The 26,291-nt window shown below is 42.6% G+C and overlaps 1 protein-coding gene across 2 annotated transcripts in view; it reads right to left on the bottom strand.

The window, feature by feature from the left end:
* KCNJ6 (potassium inwardly rectifying channel subfamily J member 6) overlaps positions 1-26,291 on the bottom strand; it is a 314,103-nt gene that overhangs the window by 82,314 nt on the left and 205,498 nt on the right. For both annotated transcript variants that reach the window (XM_053565648.1, XM_053565647.1), the window contains one exon: positions 4,597-5,517. In XM_053565648.1, the coding sequence (XP_053421623.1) occupies positions 4,597-5,517 (921 nt within the window). The remainder of the gene's footprint in view (positions 1-4,596; positions 5,518-26,291) is intronic.

Raw genomic sequence — 26,291 nt, 5'->3', positions numbered from 1 at the left:
GGTGGTCCTGGCTGTCAAGTTCCTGCTCTGTTGGTGGCTATTTGATGTTAGCTAAGTCACTGGTCTTGTTGGGCTTCCATGTCCTTGTCGGTAAAATGGACAAAGATTCCTTCCAACTAAAAAATCTTGTGACCTGTGCTGTGATTTATGGGACTAAATTCTCTGCATGTGAATAATGCTGTGCCAGTGATGGAACCGAGATTTTCTCTTGTGGACAGGTACCTTCACCTGCTTCCAGTGAATACAGCCATCCTCCCTGGTAACCCAGAGATGGTGGCTTCGGGACAGTCAGCCCTGCTCCCTTGTTTATAAAGTGTTATCTGGTGCATTTCATTCTCCACTTTCCCTAGTCCCTCCCTCCCTCTCTCCCTTTCTTCGTCTCACTCTGTTACCCTGGGTAGAGTGCTCCGGTGCCTTAGCTCACAGCAACCTCAAACTCATGAGCTCAAGTGATCCTCTTGTCTCAGCTTCCCAAATAGCTGGGTCTACATGTGCCCACCACAACTATTGGCTAGATGGACAGGTCTTGTTCTTGCTCAGGCTAGTCTCAAACTCCTGAGCTCAAGCAATCCGCCCACCTTGACCTCCCAGAGTGCTAGGATGACAGGCGAGAGCCACCATGGCCCACCCAATTTTCCCTAGTTTTCTATGTAGTACTTACATCTTTTAGAGGTTCTCTTCTTTCAGAAAAATTTACCAGGAGAGGAAAACAACAACAACAACAAAAAACCCAGAGATGGGAGGGGAACTCATAGATTAAGAGGCTTACAAGAGATCTCAAACAATCAGAGTACCTTAGCTTTATTTGGATCTTGATTCAGACAAGCTGATTGGAAACAAACAAATAAAAATTATGACATTTATGAGACAATTGGAAATTTGAACACTTGGTAGATATTGGATCTCAATAAATTATTGGTCATATTTTAGGTGTCAAAATACTATTACAGTTATATTTTTAAAAGAGTCCTTATCTTTTAGAGACACATACTGAAATTCTGTAGATGAAATGATATGGTGTCATGGGCGGTTAGTGAGCTGAGATGTAGATGAAACAAGTTTGGTCATGAATTGACAGTATTGGAGCTGAATGAGGGGTACACAGGTTCATAATTATACTATTTGGCCTGTTTTTGTGTAAATATTATGGGCTCCATAATAAAAAGTGTAAAACCCCCAAAGGGCTCAACAGGGATTAATCCTAATGAGGCACGTTTGTGGAAGTGTTGGAAAGGGCCGCCTGTCACAGTTGCATAAGCATTGGGGGTAAATGTGGAAGTTCATCAATCAGCAAGGCTGTAGTGGGGAGCGCGGCTGGCAGCAAGCCCAGCCCTGTGTGGCTATCATCTCGCCTCGAGGCCCATTTGCCCTCTATAAATAACAGTCTATATGAATGCTTTACTATTTTAACGCACATTCGCCACAGCTGCTGAGCATGTTTGTTTACGTAGCTATGAAACCTTCTGTAAACATCACTATCTCAAAATTGCCCATGTGTCAAGAACATAAACGGCCCCCTTTAAAAATACATTTGCAGATGAGACGTGGCCAACTCCTAGATGTCTGGGTGGCTGGTGTCAGAATTTTCCAGGGTTTGATTCATTTTCAAAAATAGAACCACATGACTGGAAGGTTCTTGAAAGGTCACCTGGTACATCCTTCTGACTTCAGGTAGGAGCAGGCTGGAGCCACCCATGAAAGAGGTGGGCCTGTTCTTTATGGGAATGAGCCCATCTTCTATGAAGTCCCTCGGGGTAGAAGATGGGCTCACTCCCAGCTTTCCAGGGGCCCGCTTCCATTCCTAAATATGGAAGCCAGCTCTGCAGTGCAGCCGGCGTTGGAATTCACTGCATCCGCAGAGCACTCTCTGGTCCTGGCTAGGCCTGAGCTCTCAGCAGGCTGAAGGACCCAGGTAGCCAGCCCCCTGCAGGACAACTTAGGATTCCAGAAGATTCCATATTGGGATCACTGTGTGCCTAGGATGTGTGAGACAGGAAGAGGGCACAGTGTCAAGGTTGCATCTTGGGTGGCACTCATCCCTGAGTGAAACCTGCTAATAAAGACCTTTGAACATAGAAGTTTAAGATCAACTGAGATGTTTTTGAAAGAAGTAATGAGCACAGGGGATATGGCAGAAGCTGTTTTGTGTCAGCTTGATGTTTTCAGGGCTCCTGATTTCCAGTCCAGCACTATAATGAAGAGTTATATTCTTGTGAATTTATTTTCCTCTGTGCATTTGGTCCACATTTTTTTTTCTGTGGGTTTGATATACTGAAGCATTACCAGCCCCTTCACCTCAGCTAAGGGGTTAGCTGGTTAGCTGGTTAATGTCCATAAATCTCAATTGTGCATTTCATTACAAAGAAAATAGATCCTGCTGAAGCTTACGAGATCAGACTGAGTTATACCAACTTCATGAGGAAAAGACCAAGACACGTCCAGCTTCCAGATACCTCCAGAACTTTCTAGAATATCCTCCCCTACTTTCCAGAAATTAGAAAACTTTTTTGGGGGAGTGGAAGTTAATAGTAGTTGCCTTTCCCCAGGGACAGGGGTGAGGATTTTGATTATATTTGCTGGTAATTACCTGATTTTCTCTAAAAAAGCCATGGAAATACTGGTAAGTGCTCAGAGGCAAGTATTGTTAATTACCAGGAAACGTGTTTTTCCCTTTGGAAAGCCTTACTCATTATGAACTGTCACCACAAAGACAGGGTCTGCCCCTGGGAGGATTCACAACGATAATTTGCTTATTCCACATTAATTTATTTTTTGAGATTGGGCTTTGTTTTGAGGGGGCACAAAGGGTAGCACCTGCAATTCGAAGATCAGATTAACATGAGTAACCAGAGGGTGCTTACCCAGTGTGTTTTGCTGCTTTCTCTCACGTCCTCTTTGGGGGAAATTTGTAGTAAGAATTCTGTATGGAAACCTCTGGAGAGCGGTCACTTTCTCCAGCCAGAGGCTGCACTTCAGCGGCCACCACTAGAGGGAGCCAGAGTCCCCGTGCTCAGCTGCGGTTGGAGAAGCCTCTGCTCTGGGCAGTGGTAGAGCTCCCGCTGGAACTGTGGTCCATCCCTCTTCTGTCCTCCACACAACTGTCGCCTCACATGTATACCCCCCAATCAGGCTCAGGGTACAGATAGCCCCATAAGCACCAGCACTTATGTATTTTGTACATCACAATAGTTATTTTGTCATTTTATAAGTGTTGTGATTAGCCTTTTATTCTGTGTGAAGCAGGCACTCACATCCTTCAGCCGCACATAAAGCCCCTTGCTCATATTTTCACTGTTTTCCATATTTAAGAAACCTAACGCAGACGTTTACACCACCATTGCCAGGGGCTGTGACCTTACCTGTTGGGTGCCACATGGGACTGATGACTTTCTTCTGAAAGGGACAACCTGGATTAGGTCCCTGGCTACAGGCTGATGAAGAACCAGGGCCCCGCCTTTCAGTTATGAATTTTCAGATAATAGAAACACACCCGGGCCTCAAGTTGAAGACTTGAGGGACAGATTATATCACAAAAGAGGATCCTAAGGCTAATATCAAGAACTCAGAAGAATGGTAGAGGGATTACTGACGCAGGGTTCCAGTTTACACATATCCTGTGAGGCACCGTGATAGCTTGAGTCAGAGTTGATGGCTCTTCGGGGACATTACAGGTATATATGAGCAGAAGCTGCTTTGCCATTGGGATGTATAACATGTAAAGTTCAGATATTAGTGAAAAGTTCCATAGAAATAGACCGTTTCCTCAATTTTGAGAATGGATCATCCTCCCTCAAACACACCAATGATTAGCCATGAACAGCAGAAGGGCAAAAGAGCCAATGGATGAGCATGAATGAATCTTTAATTCTTTTCTTTTCATCTAGATCAATGGTTCTCAACCTTCCTAATGCTGCGGCCCTTTAATACAGTTCCTCATGTTGTGGTGACCCCCAACCATAAAATTATTTTTGTTGCTACTTCATGAAGTAGGAACGGCATGCATTAGGAAGTTGAGAACCAATGATCTAGAGTTACTTACTGGGTCTTCAGCAGCATGTCCCTGAGGATTGGGGAGATAGGGTGTAGAGAAATACTAGGTGCTCACTTGATACCAAGAAAAAAAAAAAAACCCATTGCGATGGGTCTTGCAGATGGTTCTCAAAGAATGGGTGAAATTGCATTTTTATTAAAGCAGTTTGTCAGGCTTCCTTTGAAAGGCTTAACTTCTTTCTCTGCACTTGGTAATAAATAACCTCACGTATGCAAATTAGCAATGTTTAAAGCCATTTAAAAGTGCTTTAGAGACAGAACAAATTTTAATTTAAATAGTTGGAAATTTGAAATATATTATGTGGTGATTTTTCATTATTCGTTAATTTATTTTCCAAAGGGTTTTTAAAAGCAAAATGGTTAGGCTTCTTAATGGATATACTTAAGGTTATAGGACACAGAGGAATACTGTTTCATGAAGCAAGGGGATATCAGCAATGGTGAGGGACATTCAGTACTGTGTATCTTGTAGTAAATAAGGACATCAGATCTAGTTTAAAATGGACATCTACCCCCACAGAAATCCCCAGATGGGACATATCTTACCTGTGGCTTCCACCATTCCTTCTAGGATGACCACAATTTCCAGTTCCTCCTTGGGCAGCTGGGCCTTGGAGATCTCCCAGAAAGGACTCTGTTGGTTAATTTCATGGCTAATAATCAGCGGTGATACCAGAAACAGACGGTCATCCCCCGTGTAATACCCTACGTTGATATCTGTTTGGTTCAGGGGGATGAACTCCCCCTCTGAAGTCTGTTTGGATTTGATTAGCTTGGCTCTGATGGAAGCCTCCACGATGTGGGAATTCCTAAGGTCCCCCACCCGGAACATCAGGCACAGTTTCCCATCCCGCATGGAGATCACTGCATGGGTGGAAAAGACCAGGGTCTCTGCCCTCTTCTTAGGTTGAGATATTTTTACAAACATGCATCCCACCATGAATGCATTGACAATGGATCCCAACACAGATTGGATTAAGAGGAGAATAATTCCCTCCGGGCACTTGTCTGTGATGACCCGGTATCCATAACCGATGGTGGTTTCTGTCTCTATTGAGAATAAAAAAGCAGAAACGAACCCATTGAGATTGGTAACACAGGGAGTCCATGAGGGGTCCTCTATGTGGTCCATGTCTCCTCGGATGTACGCAATTAACCACCAAATCATTCCAAAAAAGAGCCATGTCACTGTGTAAACCATAACGAAGATCAGCAGGTTGAATCTCCACTTTAGGTCCACTAGGGTGGTGAAGATGTCGGTCAGGTAGCGGTAGGTCTCCCTCACGTTGCCATGATGGACATTGCACTTCCCATCTTTCCTCACGTATCTCTGGATTTTCCTTTTGGTCCGGTCTCGGCTGATGTGTCTTGGCAGGTCGTCCCTGGCTTGCTTAGGCAACTTTGGCTGGTGAATGGCCACAGGGCTCTCCACATCCTGATCCATGGAGTCACCCTCCAGGACGTTAGCTGGTGGTTTGGAGAAAAGAAAAGAAAACTCAGTGAAATGCTGGCTCTTTGAAAATAGTGGCAGTCCACACTTTGCATAGGATTGTAAGACCAAATGTCATTTGTATAACTACGAACAAAACAGACAAATCCATTGGCATTTGGTGCCCTCTGGGTAGGCCTCTGATTTTCTTAGATGTCTGTGCTTTTCAGGCTAGCTTGTGTTAAGTACTCACTACCCTGCCTGCCAGGAGGGAGCTCGTTGCTGAGAAATGGTCTCCCTGCCAGCAAGTTCTACGGAGTCAGCTCTTACGGAAGGATGCCTCCCCACTTGCTCTGAGATGTTGTGGCATGGGAAAGGCAGGGAGCTCTGAATAAAGAAGATATCTTTGGATTTGGACAGTTTTGGTTCTTCCAGTTGGCAACTGAGGGCTCCCCTAAAATCTGTGTATAGAATCCTCAACCCCCAATGTGACTATATTTGTTGATAGGGCCCTTAAGGAGATACTTAAAGGTTAAATGCAGTCATAAATATGAGGCCCTAATCTAGCATGACTGGTGTCCTTTTAGGAGGAAGAGACACCACGGATGTGTGCACAGAGAACACAGTGAGAAGGCGGCTGTCTGCAAGGCAAGGAGAGAGGCCTCCCCAGAAATCCACCCTATGGATACTGCCATCCTGGACTTCAGTCTCCAGAACTGTAAGCACATTGTTTAAGATCCCCAGTCTGTAATATTCTGTTACAACAGTCTGAACTGACTCACATCCAAATTTCTGAGCCTCAGTTTCCTCATTAACAAAATGATCATGACACCTGGCCCATAGGGTTGTCATAAGATTAAACAAAATCACATGCGATATATGCCCACATGAAACAGCTATGTAATAAATATTTCTTTGTAGTAAATTGTTCTCTTGTTAGTCCCTTCATATTTAGGGCATTAATTTTGAACAAGCCCTTTACATTGTTGGTCAAATTTCAGGATTAAAAAATAATATTTCTGGTATCTGCTGGTAGGAATGCATACTTTATATTCTAACGGTTGATTCAATTACATGGTTTTAAAAAGTGTGAATAAATGTCCTTTCACTTTCTCTGTGTTTAGGTCTTTGACTTGGTTTGTAGATTTGGTGTGTGGTCATTTTCTTTCTCATGGCCTTCATGACTAATGTGTTGGTACCCCCCATTAGTTAACGGTGCACCAGGAAAGCTGTTCTAAAATCTGAGTGTCAAGGGAATTTTGGAACTGATTCTGCTATTAATGGCATGTAAACCTATGAAATTATTTGTTCTGCCGATAATTTTCAAGTTTTCTAAAAGTTTTACAAGAAATTTCTTCCCCCAGGCTTCCATTCTGCGTCCTTTGACTCTGCCATGCATTTCATCTGTGTTTTACTCTGGGTTAAAGATGAAATGCAATCTGTTGAAAAAACTTTATTTATCTGAATAAGGCTGGGTGGGGTGGCTTACACTCATAATCCCAGCACTTCAGGAGGCCAAGGCAGGAGGATTGTGTGCTGCCAGGAATTTGAGACTACCGTGGGCAACATAGCAAGAACCCATCTCTTAAAAAAATAATTTATCTGAATGAGAACTAGCTGGGGGCGGGACTATCTACTTAACTGAGTGCCACCAACTTGACTTCTGGACTAACCTTGCCCATGGTGGGTTAGTTGTCTTAAAAATCAATCCCACAGATGTGTTTTCATTATGTTTCAGCCCAAAGAAGAGACAGCATCTTGTCTACAGAGCTTGCTCTTTGGTTTAGCAAGTTTGCCTATGAGATTATTGCTCTCAAGTAGCCTTTCATTTGAAGTCAGAAACTTTGCTTTTCTCCCTTCTTAGGACAGATCGCAGGATAGGAGTTGAAAAGAGAGATGCTGAGGTGGGGCTGGCTGGAGATGGGGTGGGGCACAGAAGGAGGGCAGAGGTGATGTCCTGTTCACTGCCAGTACCCCTGCACAGCAGATGCTCTTAGCCTGGAGTGTCAAGTCTGTGCTCTTATTGCTGCTTTTGCCCTGAGTGAATGTCTCTAAATATGAGTCCATGTGGGGCGATGTCTGTGCTCAGACCTGCCTGGCTGGTGACACTTTGTCTGCAGAGCCTTGCAAAGGCACCACAGGCTTTGTGTATGTTCTTGCCTTGGCTGTGGGTTGGCTGTCTGACTGTGCAAAGCCACCCTGGGCCTTTGTCTTTCTGTACCAAAGGGTGGCCACGGTGACAGAGTCCTGGCATACGTGGAATGGGTGTGTCCGTCCTGCTCAAGGCCCTAATAGCGGATGTGCCCCTCTCGTGCCTTTGCTCCTGCCCTGGGTCCTGAGTCAGTGGTGGAGCCATCATGTCTAGAAATGAGACAAAAATTACTGTCTGACCAGTTGCATATTCTATCTCTGCTATCAAATTAAGCCTCATTTCTTAATTTTATGTACAAAAATAGATGACAACCAGAAGCAGACGGAAGAGTAACCAGGGGACTGGCTGTGGGGCAAGCAGAGGGAGCTCAAAGGAGGTGAAGGCTGAGTGCTGGGCTGGAGTATTCATGAGGAATTAGCCCACCAACATCCAAATGTTGGTGTTTGGTGTTAAGGGAAAAGCATAAGTGCATGTGCTACTTCTGTGCATATTAAATTAAAAGCAAAAAAAATAAAAATGAAGAAAGCCAGGCATCTGGTAGGCGAAGACAGGGGTTCAGGCCAGGTGCATCCCCTGAAAGTGGGGAGGCAAGGCTAGGCCCTGCCTCATAGCGGCTGCGGTAGGTGTAGGCCTGGGGCTGGGGACACCACAAAAGCCATGGGAATCAACTGTGAGAGAACTAGGAGATTCGAAGAGACTTCCTAGGCACCTGGAAGGGCATAGACAGCCTGGAGGAGAGAGTGTGGGGTGGGCAGGTGCTGTGGCAGGGGCAACAGGGGGGCCAGGGCCTCACATCTACGTCCAGAGTAATGGCGAGGGAGGCTGGAAGAGGGAAAGGGCCACTCCAGGTCTGAGTTGTGAGCGGTACCTTGGCCCCCCTAAACCCCCCCGGGCCGAGGGGGATGCAGGAGGGGTCGCCGACATGCCTTCTAGTATTTCCTGGTTTCCTGGAATCCCAGGTGTGATTTGAGGAGGGACCTGACCTGCATTGGCAGTGGGGAAGTTGTGGATGTGGCAGGGAAATTGGACATTGCCCCCGTTCCTGCACAGCCCAGGACACCAGTAACTCTTTACCACCAGGGATAGTAGGGGGAGAAGCCACCCTGGGCTCTGGCAGAATCACACCGAAAAGTTAATGATTTACTTGACTTGAGAGCTGCTTTTCTGGCTTTTGGCTTAGAGCAAATGTGAGCCAGCATAAAGGTCAGGTTTGATTTTTTTTCCTCTTTCTCTTTTGCTTCTTTCACTTTTAGACAAATGATCAATTTGCACAGAATGCAAGGTGCAAAATACATAGGTCAGTAGGAGAGTGTTGAGCCAGACTATATGATGGTCCATTATTTCATTTTCAATAAACAGGGTCAATAGTGCCCTTTCTGAGTCACCAGTGCAAGTTCCAGCTTGCTCAGCTTATTGGTGTTGCTAGGAGGGCTTCAGTAGTTTCTGTCTACACAGATTTTATGTTTCTGGATTTTTGTAGATCTCAGAACTTTCGCAATGACCCATGTAGCCTAGTGTGGAAATCTGACCTGGAAGATAATAATGAATGACAGAAGCACAGCTGGAAGGAGCCTGTGCAACCCCTCCTGCATCCCCCTCGTCTCCACATGGATGGAGCCGTCCTGTGGATGTTAGCGTGTGTCCAGGGTGGATGATATCCTGATGGAATATCACTACATTTCAATGAATTTTATGGGTGAAGCAACTATTATCTAAGAAAATGTTCAAAGAGTACTCTGAGACTTTTTAATGTCTTGGTGAAAACTGAGAAAAACGTGATACTTCTTACATGCACCAGCAAAATCAAAGCTTGGAAGGAAATACACCAAGGTGTTCTAGGGCAATTCCAAGTGTGTGTGTGGGGGGGTGTGGGGGGGTGGGGGTGGGGGGATGGATGCTTTTAATTTTCTTCTTAAACATTCTATTTTCCCAGTTTTTTAATAATAAATTTATATTACTTTTATAACCAGAAAAACCCCAGAAATTCTCAACTAACACATTGAAAAAACACTGTTCTGACATCTCATTTAAGACATTTATCACACCAAGAGAGAATTGTAATTATAAAGCACTTGATCTGAAGGTGTCCCATCACATATGTCTGGCGATTTAGAAACTGAGACATTTGCTTGACTGAATCCAAGAAAATTATAACTAAACTCCACGGGGTCCTTGTTGGGGGGAGTCTTAACAGGAGGGAACTGCGAGAAACACAATGCATTCAAGTGTGAGGCCACTGGAAGGGCAGGGCCTGGAGGGAAATGGAGGGAGCATGGTGGCCTGGGGCCTGGGAGGGGCTGTTACTGTGAGCTGCAGGAAAAGGCCTGGATGCCATCTTTCTGTCTGGTTTAATCAAGTTTTAGTCCTTAGGGCAGTACCTTAGCAACACAAAAGCTTCCTCATCAAAAATCACCTACCCACTGATTACCCTCCCTCCTTCCAACCTCTGCCCCCTTCCCCACTTCATCCTGGGCTATAGTTGTGTTTTATTTTTCATATGGAAGTGTGGGAGATTATATATTGGTTTCCTAATGGTACTGAGTGCACTGGATACTTTTTCTTCCATTCTTGAGATACTTTACTAGGAAGAATATGTTTCAGTAAACCAATTTGATGTAAGCATTCCAAATTGTATATAAAATCATTATATTATACCCCATAAATGCATTAATGTATACAGCTATGATTTAATAAAAAAAATCACCTGCCACTGACAGAACAGGAGAAAATATTTTCTAATTATATATCTGCAAAGGGGTTAATATCCAGAATATATAAAGAGCTCCTGAAAATTAATATAAACCAAACAATCCATTTGGAAATGGGCAAAGAACTTGAACAGACATTTTTCCAAAGAAGATAAGTCAGTGGACAGTAAGCACGTGAAAAGATGTCGGTCCCTACTCATTAGGAAAATGCAAATGCGAGCTATAATGGGATAACACTTCCTGTCCATGAGGATAGTTATTATTAAAAACAAGGAAAATAAGTACTAAAGAGAGGTAGAAAAATTAGAAGCATGGTATATTGTTGGTGGGGATATAAAATGGTGTAGCTGCTTTGGAAAATGGTATGTCAGTTCCTCAAAAAGTTAAATATAGAGTTACCATTTTTGATACAGCAATTCTACTTGAACACCCAAAAATAATTGAAAGTAGGACTCAAACAAATATTGCACACCAATGTTCATAGCAGCATTATTCAGAATAGTGATGTCCATCAAGAGATGAATGGGTGAACAAACTGGTGTGCGCCCACAACTGAGTCTTTTTTTTTTTTAACTGTTGGTAAATTTAATCATTTTTATTGCAATTTTCTTTTTTTTATTGTTAAATCAGAGCTGTGTACATTAGTGCAATCAATGGGTACAATGTGCTGGTTTCATATACAGTCTGAAATACTCTCATCAAACTGTTCAGCGTAGCCTTCATGGCATTTTCTTAGTTATTATATGTAGACATTTGTATTCTGCCTTTAGTAAGTTTCCTCTGTACCCATTCTAAGATACACCTTAGGTGTGGCCCCACCCATCACCCTCCTTCCACTCTAACCTCTCCCCTCCCTTCCCCTTCCTTGGCCTTTTCCTCATAGTCTTGTGCTATAGTTGGGTTATAGCCCTCATGTGAAAGATATAATTTAGCTTCATAGTAGGGCTGAGTACATTGGATACTTTTTCTTCCATTCCTGAGATACTTTGCTAAGAAGAATATGTTCCAGCTCCATCCATGTAAACATGAAAGCGGTAAAGTCTCCATCTTTCTTTAAGGCTGCATAATATTCCATGGTGTACATGTACCACAATTTGCTAGTCCATTCGTGGGTCGATGGGCACTTCTTCCATGACTTAGCAATTATGAATTGGGCTGCAATAAACATTCTGGTACAGATGTCTTTGTTATATTGTGATTTTTGGTCTTCTGGGTATAAACCTAGTAAAGGTATTATAGGATCGAATGGCAGGTCTATTTTTACGTCTCTAAGTATTCTCCAAACATCCTTCCAGAAGGAACATATTAGTGTGCATTCCCACCAGCAGTGTAGAAGTGTGCCCTTTTCTCCACATCCATGCCAACATCTCTGGTTTTGGGATTTTGTTATGTGGGCTACTCTTACTGGGGTTAGGTGATATCTCAAAGTAGTTTTGATTTGCATTTCTCTGATGATTAAGGATGATGAGCTTTTCTTCATGTGTTTGTAGATCGTGCGTCTGTCTTCTTTAGAGAAGTTTCTCTTCAAGTCCCTTGCCCACCCTGAGATGGGATCATGTGTTCTTTTCTTGTTAATACATTTGTGTTCTCTGTGGATTCTGGTTATTAGACCTTTATCAGAGGTATAACCTGCAAATATTTTCTCCCATTCTGAGGGCTGTCTGCTTGCTTTACTTGCTATGTTCTTGGCTGTGCAGAAGCTTTTTAGTTTGATCAGGTCCCAGTAGTGTATTTTTGATACTGCTTCAATTGCCTGGGGAGTCCTCCTCATAAAATATTCACCCATGCTGATTCCATTAAGAGTTTTCCCTGCACTTTCTTCAAGTATTTTTATAGTTTCATGTCTTAAGTTTAAATCTTTTATCCAGTGAGAGTCTATCTTAGTTAATGGTGAAAGGTGTGTGTCCTGTTTAAATGTTCTACAGGTTGCCAGCCAGTTTACCCAGCACCATTTGTTAAATAGGGAATCTTTTCCCCACTGAATGTTTTTAATTGGCTTATGGTCTATGAAGCGAATGTATGATGCCCCATGATCATATCAATGTATACAGTTACGATTTAATAAAAAAAAAAAAAACGTGAAAAAAAAGATCAAATAACCGTAAGTAGCTGGGTTCATCTCTTGGTTCTCTATTCTGTTCCAGATATCTACTTCTCTGTTTTTGTGCCAATACCATGCTGTTCTGATCACTATCGATTTATAATACAGTCTCAGGTCTGGTAGCATGATTCCTCCTGCTGTGTTTTTATTGCTGAGTAATGTTTTGGCTATTTGAGTTTTTTTCTGATTCCATATAAAACAAAGTATTACTTTTTAAAGATCTTTAAAATATGACAATGGAGCTTTAATAGGAATAGTATTAAAATTATATATTGCTTTGGGTAGTATAGACATTTTTTTTTTCTTTTTTTTTTTGTTTTATTGTTGGGGATTCATTGAGGGTACAATAAGCCAGGTTACACTGATTGCAATTGTTAGGTAAAGTCCCTCTTGCAATCATGTCTTGCCCCCATAAACTATGACACACACCAAGGCCCCACCCACCTCCCTCCTTCCCTCTTTCTGTTTCCCCCCCATAACCATAATTGTCATTAATTGTCCTCATGTCAAAATTGAGTACATAGGATTCATGCTTCTCCATTCTTGTGATGCTTTACTAAGAATAATATCTTCCATGTCCATCCAGGTTAATACGAAGGATGTAAAGTCTCCATTTTTTTTAATGGCTGAATAGTATTCCATGGTATACATATACCACAGCTTGTTAATCCATTCCTGGGTCGGTGGGCATTTAGGCTGTTTCCACATTTTGGCGACTGTAAATTGAGCTGCAATAAACAGTCTAGTACAAGTGTCCTTATGATAAAAGGATTTCTTTCCTTCTGGGTAGATGCCCAGTAATGGGATTGCAGGATCAAATGGGAGGTCTAGCTTGAGTGCTTTGAGGATTCTCCATACTTCCTTCCAGAAAGGTTGTACTAGTTTGCAGTCCCACCAGCAGTGTAAAAGTGTTCCCTTCTCTCCACATCCACGCCAGCATCTGCAGTTTTGAGATTTTGTGATGTGGGCCATTCTCACTGGGGTTAGATGATATCTCAGGGTTGTTGTGATTTGCATTTCTCTAATATATAGAGATGATGAACATTTTTTCATGTGTTTGTTAGCCATTCGTCTGTCGTCTTTAGAGACAGTTCTATTCATGTCTCTTGCCCATTGATATAAGGGATTGTTGGCTTTTTTCATGTGGATTAATTTGAGTTCTCTATAGATCCTAGTTATCAAGCTTTTGTCTGATTGAAAATATGCAAATATCCTTTCCCATTGTGTAGGTTGTCTCTTTGCTTTGGTTATTGTCTCCTTAGCTGTACAGAAGCTTTTCAGTTTAATGAAGTCCCATTTGTTTATTTTTGTTGTTGTTGCAATTGCCATGGCAGTCTTCTTCATGAAGTCTTTCCCCAGGCCAATATCTTCCAGTGTTTTTCCTATGCTTTCTTGGAGGATTTTTAGTGTTTATGCCTTAAGTTTAAGTCCTTTATCCATCTTGAATCAATTTTTGTGAGTGGGGAAAGGTGTGGGTCCAGTTTCAGTCTTTTACATGTAGACATCCAGTTCTCCCAACACCATTTATTGAATAGGGAGTCTTTCCCCCAAGGTATGTTCTTGTTTGGTTTATCAAAGATTAGGTGGTTGTAAAATGTTAGTTTCATTTCTTGGTTTTCAATTCGATTCCAAGTGTCTATGTCTCTGTTTTTGTGCCAGTACCATGCTGTCTTGAGCACTATGGCTTTGTAGTACAGACTAAAATCTGGTATGCTGATGCCCCCAGCTTTATTTTTATTACAGAGAACTGCCTTAGCTATACGGGGTTTTTTCCGGTTCCATACAAAACGCAGAATCATTTTTTCCAAATCTTGAAAGTACGATGTTGGTATTTTGATAGGAATGGCATTGAATAGGTAGATTGCTTTGGGAAGTATGGACATTTTAACAATGTTGATTCTTCCCATCCATGAGCATGGTATGTTCTTCCATTTGTTAATATCCTCTGCTATTTCCTTTCTGAGGATTTCATAGTTTTCTTTATAGAGGTCCTTCACCTCCTTCGTTAGGTATATTCCTAGGTATTTCATTTTCTTTGAAACTATGGTGAAGGGAGTTGTGTCCTTAATTAGCTTCTCATCTTGACTGTTATTGGTGTACACAAATGCTACAGACTTGTGGACATTGATTTTATATCCTGAAACATTACTGTATTTTTTGATGACTTCTAGGAGTCTTGTGGTTGAGTCTTTGGGGTTCTCTAAGTATAAGATCATGTCGTCAGCAAAGAGGGAGAGTTTGACCTCCTCTGCTCCCATTTGGATTCCCTTTATTTCCTTGTCTTGCCTAATTGTATTGGCTAGAACTTCCAGCACTATGTTGAATAGTAAAGGTGACAGAGGACAACCTTGTCTGGTTCCAGTTCTAAGAGGAAAAGCTTTGAGTTTTACTCCATTCAGTAAAATATTGGCTGTGGGTTTGTCATAGATAGCTTCAATCAGTTTTAGAAATGTGCCACCTATGCCTATACTCTTCAGAGTTCTAATTAGAAAAGGATGCTGGATTTTATCAAATGCTTTTTCTGCATCTATTGAGAGGATCATGTGATCTTTATTTTTGCCTCTGTTAATATGGTGGATAACGTTTATAGACTTGCGTATGTTAAACCAGCCTTGCATCCCTTAGTATAGACATTTTAACAATGTTGATTCTTCCCAGCCATGAGCATGGTATGTTTTTCCATTTGTTAACATCTTCAGCTATTTCTTTTCTTAAAGTTTCATAGTTCTCTTTGTAGAGATCTTTCACATCCTTTGTTAGGTATACTCCCAAATATTTCATTTTCTTTGGCACTACTGTGAAAGAAATAGAGTCCTTGACTGTTTTTTCAGCTTGGTTATTGTTGGTATATATAAAGGCTACAGATTTATGGGTGTTGATTTTGTAGCCTGAGACATTGCTGTATTCCTTGATCACTTCTAAAAGTTTTATAGTAGAATCCCTAGTGTTTTCCAGATATACAATCATATCATCTGCGAAGAGTGAAAGTTTGATCTCTTCTTCCCTATGTGGATACCCTTGATCACATTTTATTTCCTAATTGCAATGGCTAAAACTTCCATTATAATGTTAAAGAGCAATGGAGACAATGGGCAAGCTTGCCTGGTTCCTGATCTAAATGCAAATTATTTCAATTTAACTCCATTCAATATGATATTACCTGTGGGTTTGGTGTAGATGGCCTCTATTAGTTTAAGAAATGTCCCTTCATTTTTCTTAAGTGTTCTGATCATGAAGGGATGCTGGATATTATCAAGAGCTTTTCTGCATCAATTGAGAGCATCATATGGTCTTTGTTTTTTATTTGTTTATGTGCTGGATTATACTTATAGATTTACGTATATTGAACCAGCCTTGAGACCCTGGGATAAAACTGACTTGGTCGTTACGTGTAATTTTTTGATGTATTGCTGGATTCTGTTTGTTAGGATGTTGTTGAATATTTTTGCATCTATATTCATTAGTGATATTGGTCTATAATTTTCTTGGTGGGTCTTTCCCTGGTTTGGGGATCAAGGTGATGTTTGCTTCGTAGAACGTGTTGGGTAATATTCTTTCTTTTTCTATATTTTGGAAGAGGTTTAGTAATATAGGTACTAGTTCTTCTTTAAAGGTTTGGTAGAATTCTGACGTAAAGCCATCTGGTCCTGGGCTTTTCTTTTTAGGGAAATTTTGTATAGTTGATGCTATTTCAGAGCTTGATATAGGCCTGTTCAACATTTCCACTTCATTCTGGCTAAGTCTTTGTAGGTGGTGTACTTTCAGGTATTGGTCTATTTCTTTTAGATTTTCATATTTCTGAGAGTAGAGTTTCTTGTAGTATTCGTTAAGGATTTTTTGAATTTCCGAGGGGTCTGTTATTATTTCATCGTTACCATTTCTGATTGATGAAATTAGAGATTTTACTCTTTTTTTCCTGGTTAGGTTGGCCAAGGTTTATCTATTTTATTGATCTTTTCAAAAAACCAACTTTTGGATTTATTGATCTGTTGTATAATTCTTTTGTTTTCAGTTTCATTTAATTCTGCTCTGATTTTGGTTATTTCTTTTCTTCTGCTGGGTTTGGGGTTGGAGTGTTCTTCCTTCTCTAGTTGCTTGAGATGTACCATTAAGTTATTAACTTCCTCTCTTTCCGTTTTCTTGAGGAAGGCTTGCAGTGCTATAAATTTCCCTTGTAGGACTGCCTTTGCTGTATCCCAGAGGTTCTGGTAATTCGTCTCTTGATTGTTGTTTTGTTCCAAAAATTTGGTGATTTCCTTCTTAATCTCATCTGTAACCCATCTGTCCTTCAGCATAAGGTTGTTTAGCTTCCATGTTTTTGTATGGGTATGCAGGTTCCTGTTGTTATTGAGTTCAACTTTTATTCCATGATGGTCTGAGAAGATGCAAGGGATAATTTCTATTTTTTTTTAATTTGCTGAGGTTAGATTTGTGGCCTGGTATGTTCCGTGGTCTGATGAGAAGAATGTGTATTCAGTTTTGTTGGGATGAAATGTTCTGTAGATGTCTGTTAAGTCCAGATGTTGAATGGTTAAGTTTAAATCTAAAATGTCTTTGCTTAGCTTCTTTCTGGAGGATCTATCCAGCACTGCTAAAGGGGTGTTAAAATCTCCAACTACTATGCAAATGGAGGAAATCAAGTTGCTCATGTCTGTTAGAGTTTCTCTTATAAATTGAGGTGCGTTCTGGTTGGGTGCATAAATATTAATAATTGAGATCTCCTCATATTGAGTATTACCTTTAACAAATATGAAGTGTCCATCCTTATCCTTTCTTATTTCGGTTGGTTTAAAGCCTATTGTGTCTGCGAATAGGACTGCAATGCTTGCTTTTTTCTGCTTTCCATTTGCCTAGAGTATAGATGACTTGAGTCTATATTTGTCTTTTAATGTAAGATGTGATTCTTGTATGCAGCAGATATCTGGCTTGAGTTTTTGTATCCAGTCAGCCAACCTGTGCCTCTTTAGAGGACAATTTAAACCATTCACGTTAACTGAGAATACTGATAAGCCTTTTGAGAGTCTGGTGGACATTTTTAATCCTTTTGTGACTTTGGAAGTTGGAATTTGATCAAAATTTTCTGGATGGGTTTACTTTTGTGGTGGAGGATTACTCTGATCTTTATGAAAGATAGGTCTGAGAATATCCTGGAGAGCTGGTGTAGTTACGGCAAATTTCTTCAATATGTGAAAGTCATTGATGTATTGAATTTCTCTGTCATAAATGAAACTCAGTTTAGCTGGGTACAGTATCCTGGGTTGAAAGTTATTTTGTTTTAGGAGATTAAAAGTCAGTGACCATCCTCTTCTAGCTTGAAAGGTTTCAGCAGAGAGATCTGCAGTAATTCTAATATTCTTGCCCTTGTAGGTGATGTTTTCCTTTCATCTGACTGCTTTCAGAATTTTCTCCTTCATATTTACTTTAGTGAAATTGATTATGATGTGTCTGGGGGATGTCTTATTTGGGTTGAGTCATGCTGGAGTTCTGAAACTGTCTGCTATCTGAATTTTGGAATCTCTTGGCATGTCTGGAAAGTTCTCCTTCATAATCTCATGGAGAAGAGACTCTATGCCTTGTGAAGCCACTTTGTTGCTTTCGGGGATCCCTATAAGATGAATATTGGTTTTCTTCAAATTATCCCAGAGCTCTCTGAGAGAGTAATCTATTTTAGCCCTCCATTTCTCTTCCTCTTTGAGAGTTTGGGAGCATTCTAAAGCTTTGTCTTCAATGTCAGAAATCCTTTCTTCTACTTGCTCCATTCTGTTACTGAGGGATTCTACTGTGTTTCTGAGATCTTTGAGGGCTGTAACTTCTTGTCTCAATGTGTCAAAATTGGTCTTTGGTCATTTGGTCTTTGAATTCGTTGAATTCTTGAGATATCTTTTGGGTTACTGCTTGCAATTCGAATTCGATCTTATTTGCTATCCAGATTCTGAATTCTATTTCTGACATCTCAGCTATTTGTTTGTGCATGGGATCTTGTGCTGTGTCTGTCCCATTGATCCTTGGGGGAGTTGATCTACTCTGATTATTCATATTGCCAGAGTTTTTCTGTTGATTTTGCCTTATGATTGTTTTTCAACATTGCCTCTGGCCATCCTCAGGGTTGGGAGGTGTCCCTCCAAGATTAGACCCCAGTGGGATCACTCTAATGTTGCTGGATCTTTGTAGGGAGTGACCCTGTGTAGTTCCTCTGTGGGTGCCACAGCAGGGATTTCTGGCTGTGGAAGCAGCTCCGGAGTGTGACACACCCAGATCCAGCAACAGGGTGGGAGGTGGTGTGCACGGTTCTGAGAGTGCCTGGCACCCAGTGACTTTGGCACAGAAAGCCCAAGGCTCCAGCAGTCTCTGGCCAGGAGAAGGGCTCTGTGCAGAGGCAGGGAGGGCTCCGGAGGGCATGCGACTACCAGAGTCCCTGGCCAGACGAGTGGGCCGGTGTGGAGGCAGGGAGGGTACAGGAGGGAGGACGCAGGGTTGTGCGGCTCCCATAGTTCCTGGTCACGGCATGTGGAGGCCCGGCGAGTGTGGGGCGCAGGTCAGTGGTTGTGGCGCAGCTGTTATGGAGGTTTGGGTCTCACCAAGCCCAGGAGTTTGAGGTTGCTGTGAGCTGTGATGCCACAGCACTCTACCCAGGGCAACAGCCTGAGGCTCCAGTGTGCCAAAACCGGTCTCACTCTGTCCCTGAGGGTTAAGGCTGTAAGGCAGCTCAGTCCCCGCCTTTAGGCTGCTCAGTCATTAGGTTACTAGCTCCTGCCTGATCCTTGCTCTGTGACCCTGAGGACGGAGCTTGCTGGGACAGTTCTTTCACAGTGGCTCCCTGCGGCCCAATGCCGAACACTATTAGCTCTGTCCGGCTCAGCGGCTCAGTCTGGGACTCTAGACAGTGCCCAGCGTTCTCCACACTCCTGCTCAAGTTCTCCCCAAGGCAGTTCAACTGAGTGCCAAGTCCAGAAACACTGAAACAGTTCACAGGTAAGGCCTTTCCGGTTTGCAGTCTTACTGCTGCTTGTACTTATGGCTGCCGGCGGGATTAGGTTGATGGAACACATGCAACCACTTGCCAGTTTTCCACTGTTTTTTTCCTTCTCTTGGTGTCCAGAAGTCCCTTGCTAACTCCCTGTATCCTCAAAGGGATGATTATAGGCAGATCCCACCATCCAGAGATGCCTCGAGTCTTATCTCCCCAGACTCACTGTGCCCTGTTGCAGGGAAGCTGTTACTCGGCCGCCATCTTGGATTGTTCTCTCCCACAACTGAGTCTTAACCAGCCTTAGGAAGGAAGGGAATTCTGATACTTGCTACATGGATGAACCCTGAAGGCAGTATGTTAAATCAAGTAAGCCAGACACAGAAGAACAAATACATGATTCTACTTATGTGAGGAACTTTGAATAGACAAATTCATAGAGACAGAAAGTGGAATAGAGATTACCAGGGGCTGGGGGAAAGGGGAAATGGAGGTTTATTTGTTGATGATAAAAAGTTCTGGAAATAGTGATGATGGCACAACATTGTGAATGTACTTAGTGCCTTTGTATTTTATACTTAAAATAGTTAAAATGGTAACTTTATATGATGTATATTTTACCACAACTAAAGAAATGATGTGCTCAGATAGTTTTTGTGCTACTGAGAGTTCCTGGATGGTCTATTAGATACGGCTCACTTCTCTTTTACTTTACTTTTCTTTCATTTTTCTTTCCCCCACCACCTGAATTAAAAGAATGTGGTTGACTTTGTTCCAGCATGGTTCAGCAAAGGGGCAACTCAAAATGTAGGGCACCTGGCCACGTGAGACCTGTTGCTAAGCTCCCAAGCACTTCATTGGGAAGGGATTTTTGTTTGGTTGAAAGTAAACACTAAGTTGAAACACAGCGTGATTGGGGCATTGGGAAAGGTGTCAGCAAGCTCATGTTTAAATTTGTCCTGGGTGGAAAGCAGGATGAATTTGCTCAAGGAAGAGATGAGTATGCTTGCTTCCTGACGGGTAAGCAGTAGGACTGTGGGGGCATTTTGAAAGTGAGAACAGCACATGTTAGGTCTTGAAGAGATGAAACATCTTTGGTTGGGAATGGCAGAGCTCCTGTGCTGTTAGAATAGGGCATGAATGAAGGAAATGAAGGGAGATGAGAGTGGAGAGGTGGATGAAGGCCAGACTGTACCCTGAGGCCTCCATGCTAGGCTAAGGAGAACAGTCTTAAACTGGGGAGTGACGCGATTGAATATTTCATGTGTTTTAAAAAGATCCTTCTGGAGAGTAGTGATATGGAATACAGATTAGATGCAAGGGTTGGCAAACATTTTCTGTAAAGGGACAGATAGTAAATATTTTAGGCTTTTCAGGCAACAGAGGTCTCTGCTGCATATTCTTCTTTGTTTCTTTTTAAAAACTTTTTACAAGTCTTACAAAATGCAAAACTATTCTTAGCTTTCAGCTTGTGGGTAGTACAAAAAGAGTCTGCAGGCTAGCTTTGGCTCTTGCCAAACCCTGGATTAGAGCAATGCCCATGGGAAGGAGAGATGGCTGGTAGGTGCTGAATTAAGGTAGCAGCTGCGGAGTGAAGAGGTGCCAGTGGACTGGCTGCTAAGAAGCAGAAATGAACTATCCTGGAGACAATGAGTGTGGAGGAGGGTGGGCGATGGTGAGGTGGCTGAGATGAGGAGGGGAGGAAGGGATTTGGGAGGGCAGAGGATGGGGCTGGCTCAGGCTGGTTCAGCTCTGAGTGTCTGCAGAGATGGGCTCTCCCTTGGGGAACTAGGGTTGTGGGGCTGGAGCTGAGGGATGACCCAGACCAGGGGCAGATGCCAAGACAGCACAGTCCAGTAGGCATCAGTCAGTGTGGGCTGTGGGACAATTAGTGGCCCACTTAGAAGAAAAATGATGAGTTCCTCCCTTATTCCTTATGTCAGAATAAATTCCAAATAGATTAAGGATTTAAATGCAAATAATAAAAGCACAAAAGTAGACAATGTATGTTTTTTTACAATTCTAAGAGTTGAGAAAGGCTTTTCTAACTGTAATAGAAATCCGGAAGCTATTTTAAAAGACTCATATTTTTGACAATATAAAAATTATGAATGTCTATTAAAAAGAGTAAGAAGACAAACCAGGAAAAAATATTTGCGACACCTAACATATATATTTCCAATTACGAAAGCAATACACATCTGGACAGTAAAAATGGTCAAAGAAAATAAATAAGGAATTTCTGAGGGGAGAAGGGTGCATGGTTCAAGAGCACGTGAAGCGACAGCCCAACCACGGCAAAGTAAAAGTGATACACACACGAGACTTCTTTTACCCGAAGATTGGCAAAATTAAAAATAAACAGCAAGTGTCCATGAAGGGTGTGTGTGGGGGAAAGGCAGTATGATTTCAAGTTTGTGCGTTGTTCATGTTTGGTAGGATGATCTCTCCGGAAGGTAGAGGAATAGTGGGTATCACAATTTAGAAATGAACACACACTGTGGATTAACAATTCAGGGTTGTTTACTAAGGAATTAACTTTGCAAACAATCATAAATTGTATGCAGGGCATGCTATTTCAGTCTCTCTTATAAAAGTGAAAAAATAGAAGCAATGTAAATGTCTATCACCAGCATGCTGGTTAGACATCCTGTTGCAGGTATAATCAGGGGGATATGATACAGTCATTAAAAATGACTCTTTAGTATTATGGGATCTTTAACTCTCTGCAACTGCAAAGCTCATCTTCTCAATGAGCTGACACTTAAAATTGCCCCCGCCAGCTCCCAGTTCTTATGGTGACTCTGCCTTGTACAACTGTTTGCTTTTTCCATGGCACATTTCACCTTCCAACATGGTGGACATTATTCATTACGCTATTTTTTATTGTCTGTTGGCCCCTTTCAGAAGGATCTATGTCTGTTCTATTCACCAATAGAGCTCCAGCCCTAGAGAAAGCACCTGCTCCAGGTCATGGGCCCCCAGCACCTGTGTACTGAGAGAGTGGGTATGTGTTTACTGACCTGGCAGATTGTCCATGCCCAGTGTTGAGGGAGAAAGCAGAATAAGAGACATATGTTCTAATTTGCATATATTGCCTTCTTACAATAGCACGTGTGCTTGTGAGAGTGCGTGGGGCCTGTGTGGGGTGCACAGAAGAATGTTCTACAAAATGTAAATTTTGATCAGTCTCTGAGTTGTAAATTTCTGTAGGTGTTTTGCTGTCTCTTTTAATTTTTCTATATTTAAGTTTTCCCCTAATATGTGTCTATCATTTAAAAAATCAGTAAGAAACAAAAAGCTATTTCTGTTTTGAATAACCAAAACAAAGGCTGTGTAGCGCTATTTGGAGATGTCCACCGGACTTCGCTATTGGGATGCACTGGTATCGTGGCTGGAAAGTAGTGTTTCCCTTAAATTCATGTCCCCCGCTAACCTCAGTATGTGACCTTAAATGGAAATAGCATCTTTGCAGATGAAATTAGGGCAAGGATCAAGATGGGATAATACCAGATTAGGGTGGGCCCTGACTCCAACTGGATGTCCTCATAAGAGGCAGAACAGGACAGACAGAGAGAACAAGGCCGTGTGAAGACAGCAGTGCTTAGAGTGATGGAGCCACATGCCATGAAATGCTTGGGGCCACTGAGAGCTGGAAAGGTGAAGAGGGGCTCTCCCTTAGTACTCTTGAGGGAGCATGCCCTGCTTATGCTTTGATTTTGGACTCTGGCTTCTAAACCTGTGAAAGAATTAATTTCTGTTGTTTTAAGCCACCCAGTTCAGTAATTTGTATGGCAGCCCAGGGAAGCTAATACAAGGGGTGACACTGGTGAAGGTGGTGTCAGCTGAGTGTTGGGGTCTAAGATAGGTTGCAGTGAGTTGAGGAGGGAGTGGTTTGTGGCAGAGGGAGGGATAGCAGGTGTGGATGTGTCTAAAGGCAGAGGAAGCTGGAGGGGAGACCGCAGAGCGTGTGTGTCTGTGTGTGTGCTCGCTGGGGTCTGTGTGTGCACTTGTATGTCTCTGTGTCCTCGTGTGTGTATACACGTGTGTCATGGGTGCATATGTGAGTCAAGAGAGTTTTGAATGCACTTACAGGCAGAGAAAGAGCCAAAGGGGCGAGGCTGACCCTGTAAGGAAGTGGGGAAGTTGGTGGAAGCAGGAGTTTGATGGGATAAAAATTAATAGACAGTGCTGCCAAGAGCAAAGGTGGGAGGATGGGTAACACAGAAGAAGGGACAAGCTTCCTCCCACAAAGGATGGGAGGGAGAGGGAGAAAGAACATGGGAGACGTTACTCTCAGCTTGTGTCACAAAGGAGCCACAGATTGACTCACTTCTAGGTGTGAATTTCAAGAAAATCCTATTTCAGCAGGTTCATTGAAGCAAAGCAATTGAGTGAATTGAATCTGAATCTCATTTTAGTGGAATTAAATGTATTTGTCCTTCTGTGTCTGGCACATGTCACTTAGCATAATGTCCTTCAGGTTCATCCGTGTTGGAACAGGTGACAGAATTTCCTTCTTTTTAAGGCTGATCAACGCCCCACTGCCTGGGTAGACCACATTTTGTTCTCCCATTCGTCTGTCGATAGACACTGGGGTTGCTTCAACCTTTTAGTCAATTCATTGAGTTGAATCTGCTTCTAGCGATGCAGATAACTGAACTCAGTGTAAACCTAGACCCAGAGAGGCTCGGCCCATCCTGACTGGTCAAGAAAACCATAAGCAATGGTGATTGGCTCGTCCGTGTTCATAGCAGCATGGTTCTCAGTAGCTAAATGCTTCAAGCAACCCAAGCATTCATTGACAGACCAATGGGTGGACAAAATGTGGTATGTCCATGCAGTGGGGCTTTATTCAGCCTTAAAAAGAAGGGAATATTGTCTTGTGCTCCAAAGTGGATGAATCTTAAGGAGATTACATTAAGTGGCATAAGCCCGACACAAAAGAACAAATATTGTATGATTCCACCAGTATGAGGTCCCTAGACTAGTCAGACTCACAAGACACAGAAAGTCCTTGAAGAGTGGACCATGACAAGTTCTGGAAATGGATGGTGGTGATGGTCTCATAATGTAATACCGTTGAACGGTACACTTAAAAATAGTCACAGTGGTAAATTTTATGTTATGTTTATTTTACTATAATAAAAGAAATTGCGGTTAGAAAAGGAAAGCATATGTATTTTTTAAATGAGAGATTAGCTTGGGAATGCATTCCTGTCTTACTTCAGGGAAATGCTTACAAAGAGCTATCATGCTATATAGACGGAGGAAAGGTGGGATTTTCCCATCATATTCATTCTTGCGTTTTAAAATTTATTGGCAGTTACTTGTTACTGATACCTCTGGGTGTACTTATATATGTTTGCACTGTCAAATAGACATGGAGAAGAGCATATGGAGAGGGGTGCTTCCATTTTACAACCTAGACACACTCAAGAGGTAATAATTCAGAGATGTAGTTACAACTGATGTCTCAAGTTCAAAATCAAGCGTTTCCTTTTGGTCCCTTGCTCTGATGTTTATCTTCTTGCATAAGTTTATCTGAAGTTTCCCACCTGTCAGGAACTGGTGAGAAAGCTTGTCATTTATGTCTGCGGTGGCGCGTGGAGGTGAGCTGATTCGTTCTGTACCTTTAGCTGGTATGACTATGGGGGTCTATTCTCATCAGACATCCAGACAGACCACAACAGTTAAGGTCATAGGTGTGTATGGTGAAACAGCTCCTGTACCCCTCCAGGAACTTGTGACGCTACTTAGCAGAAAAAGGGTCTATAAAAGTTTTAGCTCGGTGGCCCCACAGCGTGAATTGAAATTTAGAGAGTTTCATACCACTGCAAGGTCACAGCAGTGAATAAAGGAGATGGGCATTCCACACTCTGATTTCCCTCTTTTAAAGAGATTTCAAGAATCAGGACTTGGGCAGTTGGAACCATTAGGAACCTTGCACGGCCCTCATGTACACAGGGGCAGGTGTCCACTACACAGGGGTGCCCAGACGAGGGGAGCAAGACAGTGAAACCCAGTCCATGCTTTGCTAAGCCATGTGCCTTTTCCAGGCCTGAGTCTGTTGGGAGCAAAGGGCATCTTTTGTCATTTGCACAAAGGCACAGGATGGGCTAGCAGCTGTCCTGGAACTGTGCACTTCATTTATTTCATCCTCCTTTTTTTTTTTTCATTACCCATGAAGAAAGTAGGGCTCTAGGAAGCCAAGGGGCTTGGCAGGAATAGAACTGGAGCTCTGAGGCCTTGGGTTCCAGCCTGTGCTCTCCCCCTTCTGTGCTCTCTGAAGTGGTGGTCACTTCAGGCTCTTCTCCAGGCCCAGGGACCTTGGACTTCATGCTTTTCTTCTGGGTGGTTTGCTTCCGATTATCCTGGTGTGGAGCCTAGACGTAGCCGGACCCGGGAATCCCAGCTCTGTGGCCCACTAGCGGGAGCCTGGAGCTGTAGGTTCTTCCCATGAAAATGAGGTGGAACGCTCACTGTGTTGGGTGATTGGGAGGTGAGTGATGTAACGCTGCTGGGAGGTACAGCCTGGTGACAAGGCACTGGGCTATGGTTCCTGGCAGTCCTCCACCAGATTCCTGTCCCCCGACTCCACTCTGTGTGCAGACTGTGTTCTGGCCAGTCCTGTCTCTGAGTCTGTGCTCCCTCAGCTATAAACTGGGAACCATAAAACCTTCCTTGCAGAGTTCAGTGAGAAAGAAAGAAATAATGTAAGGAAGGCACTGGCTCATAGTGGACATGGAACAAAAAGTAGCAGTTGTGATGGTGCCTGGGTCAAAGGAGGTACACGGATTGTAACTACAATAATCACTATTTTTATAAGCTCCACATTGTCCTGGAAACTGTGGGAAATCCAGAAATACTCTAAGAAACAGATG

The sequence above is a fragment of the Nycticebus coucang genome, chromosome 16 (assembly GCF_027406575.1).
Source record: "Nycticebus coucang isolate mNycCou1 chromosome 16, mNycCou1.pri, whole genome shotgun sequence".
Classification (NCBI taxonomy): domain Eukaryota; kingdom Metazoa; phylum Chordata; class Mammalia; order Primates; family Lorisidae; genus Nycticebus; species Nycticebus coucang.
This window is presented reverse-complemented; position numbering and strand designations above follow the sequence as displayed.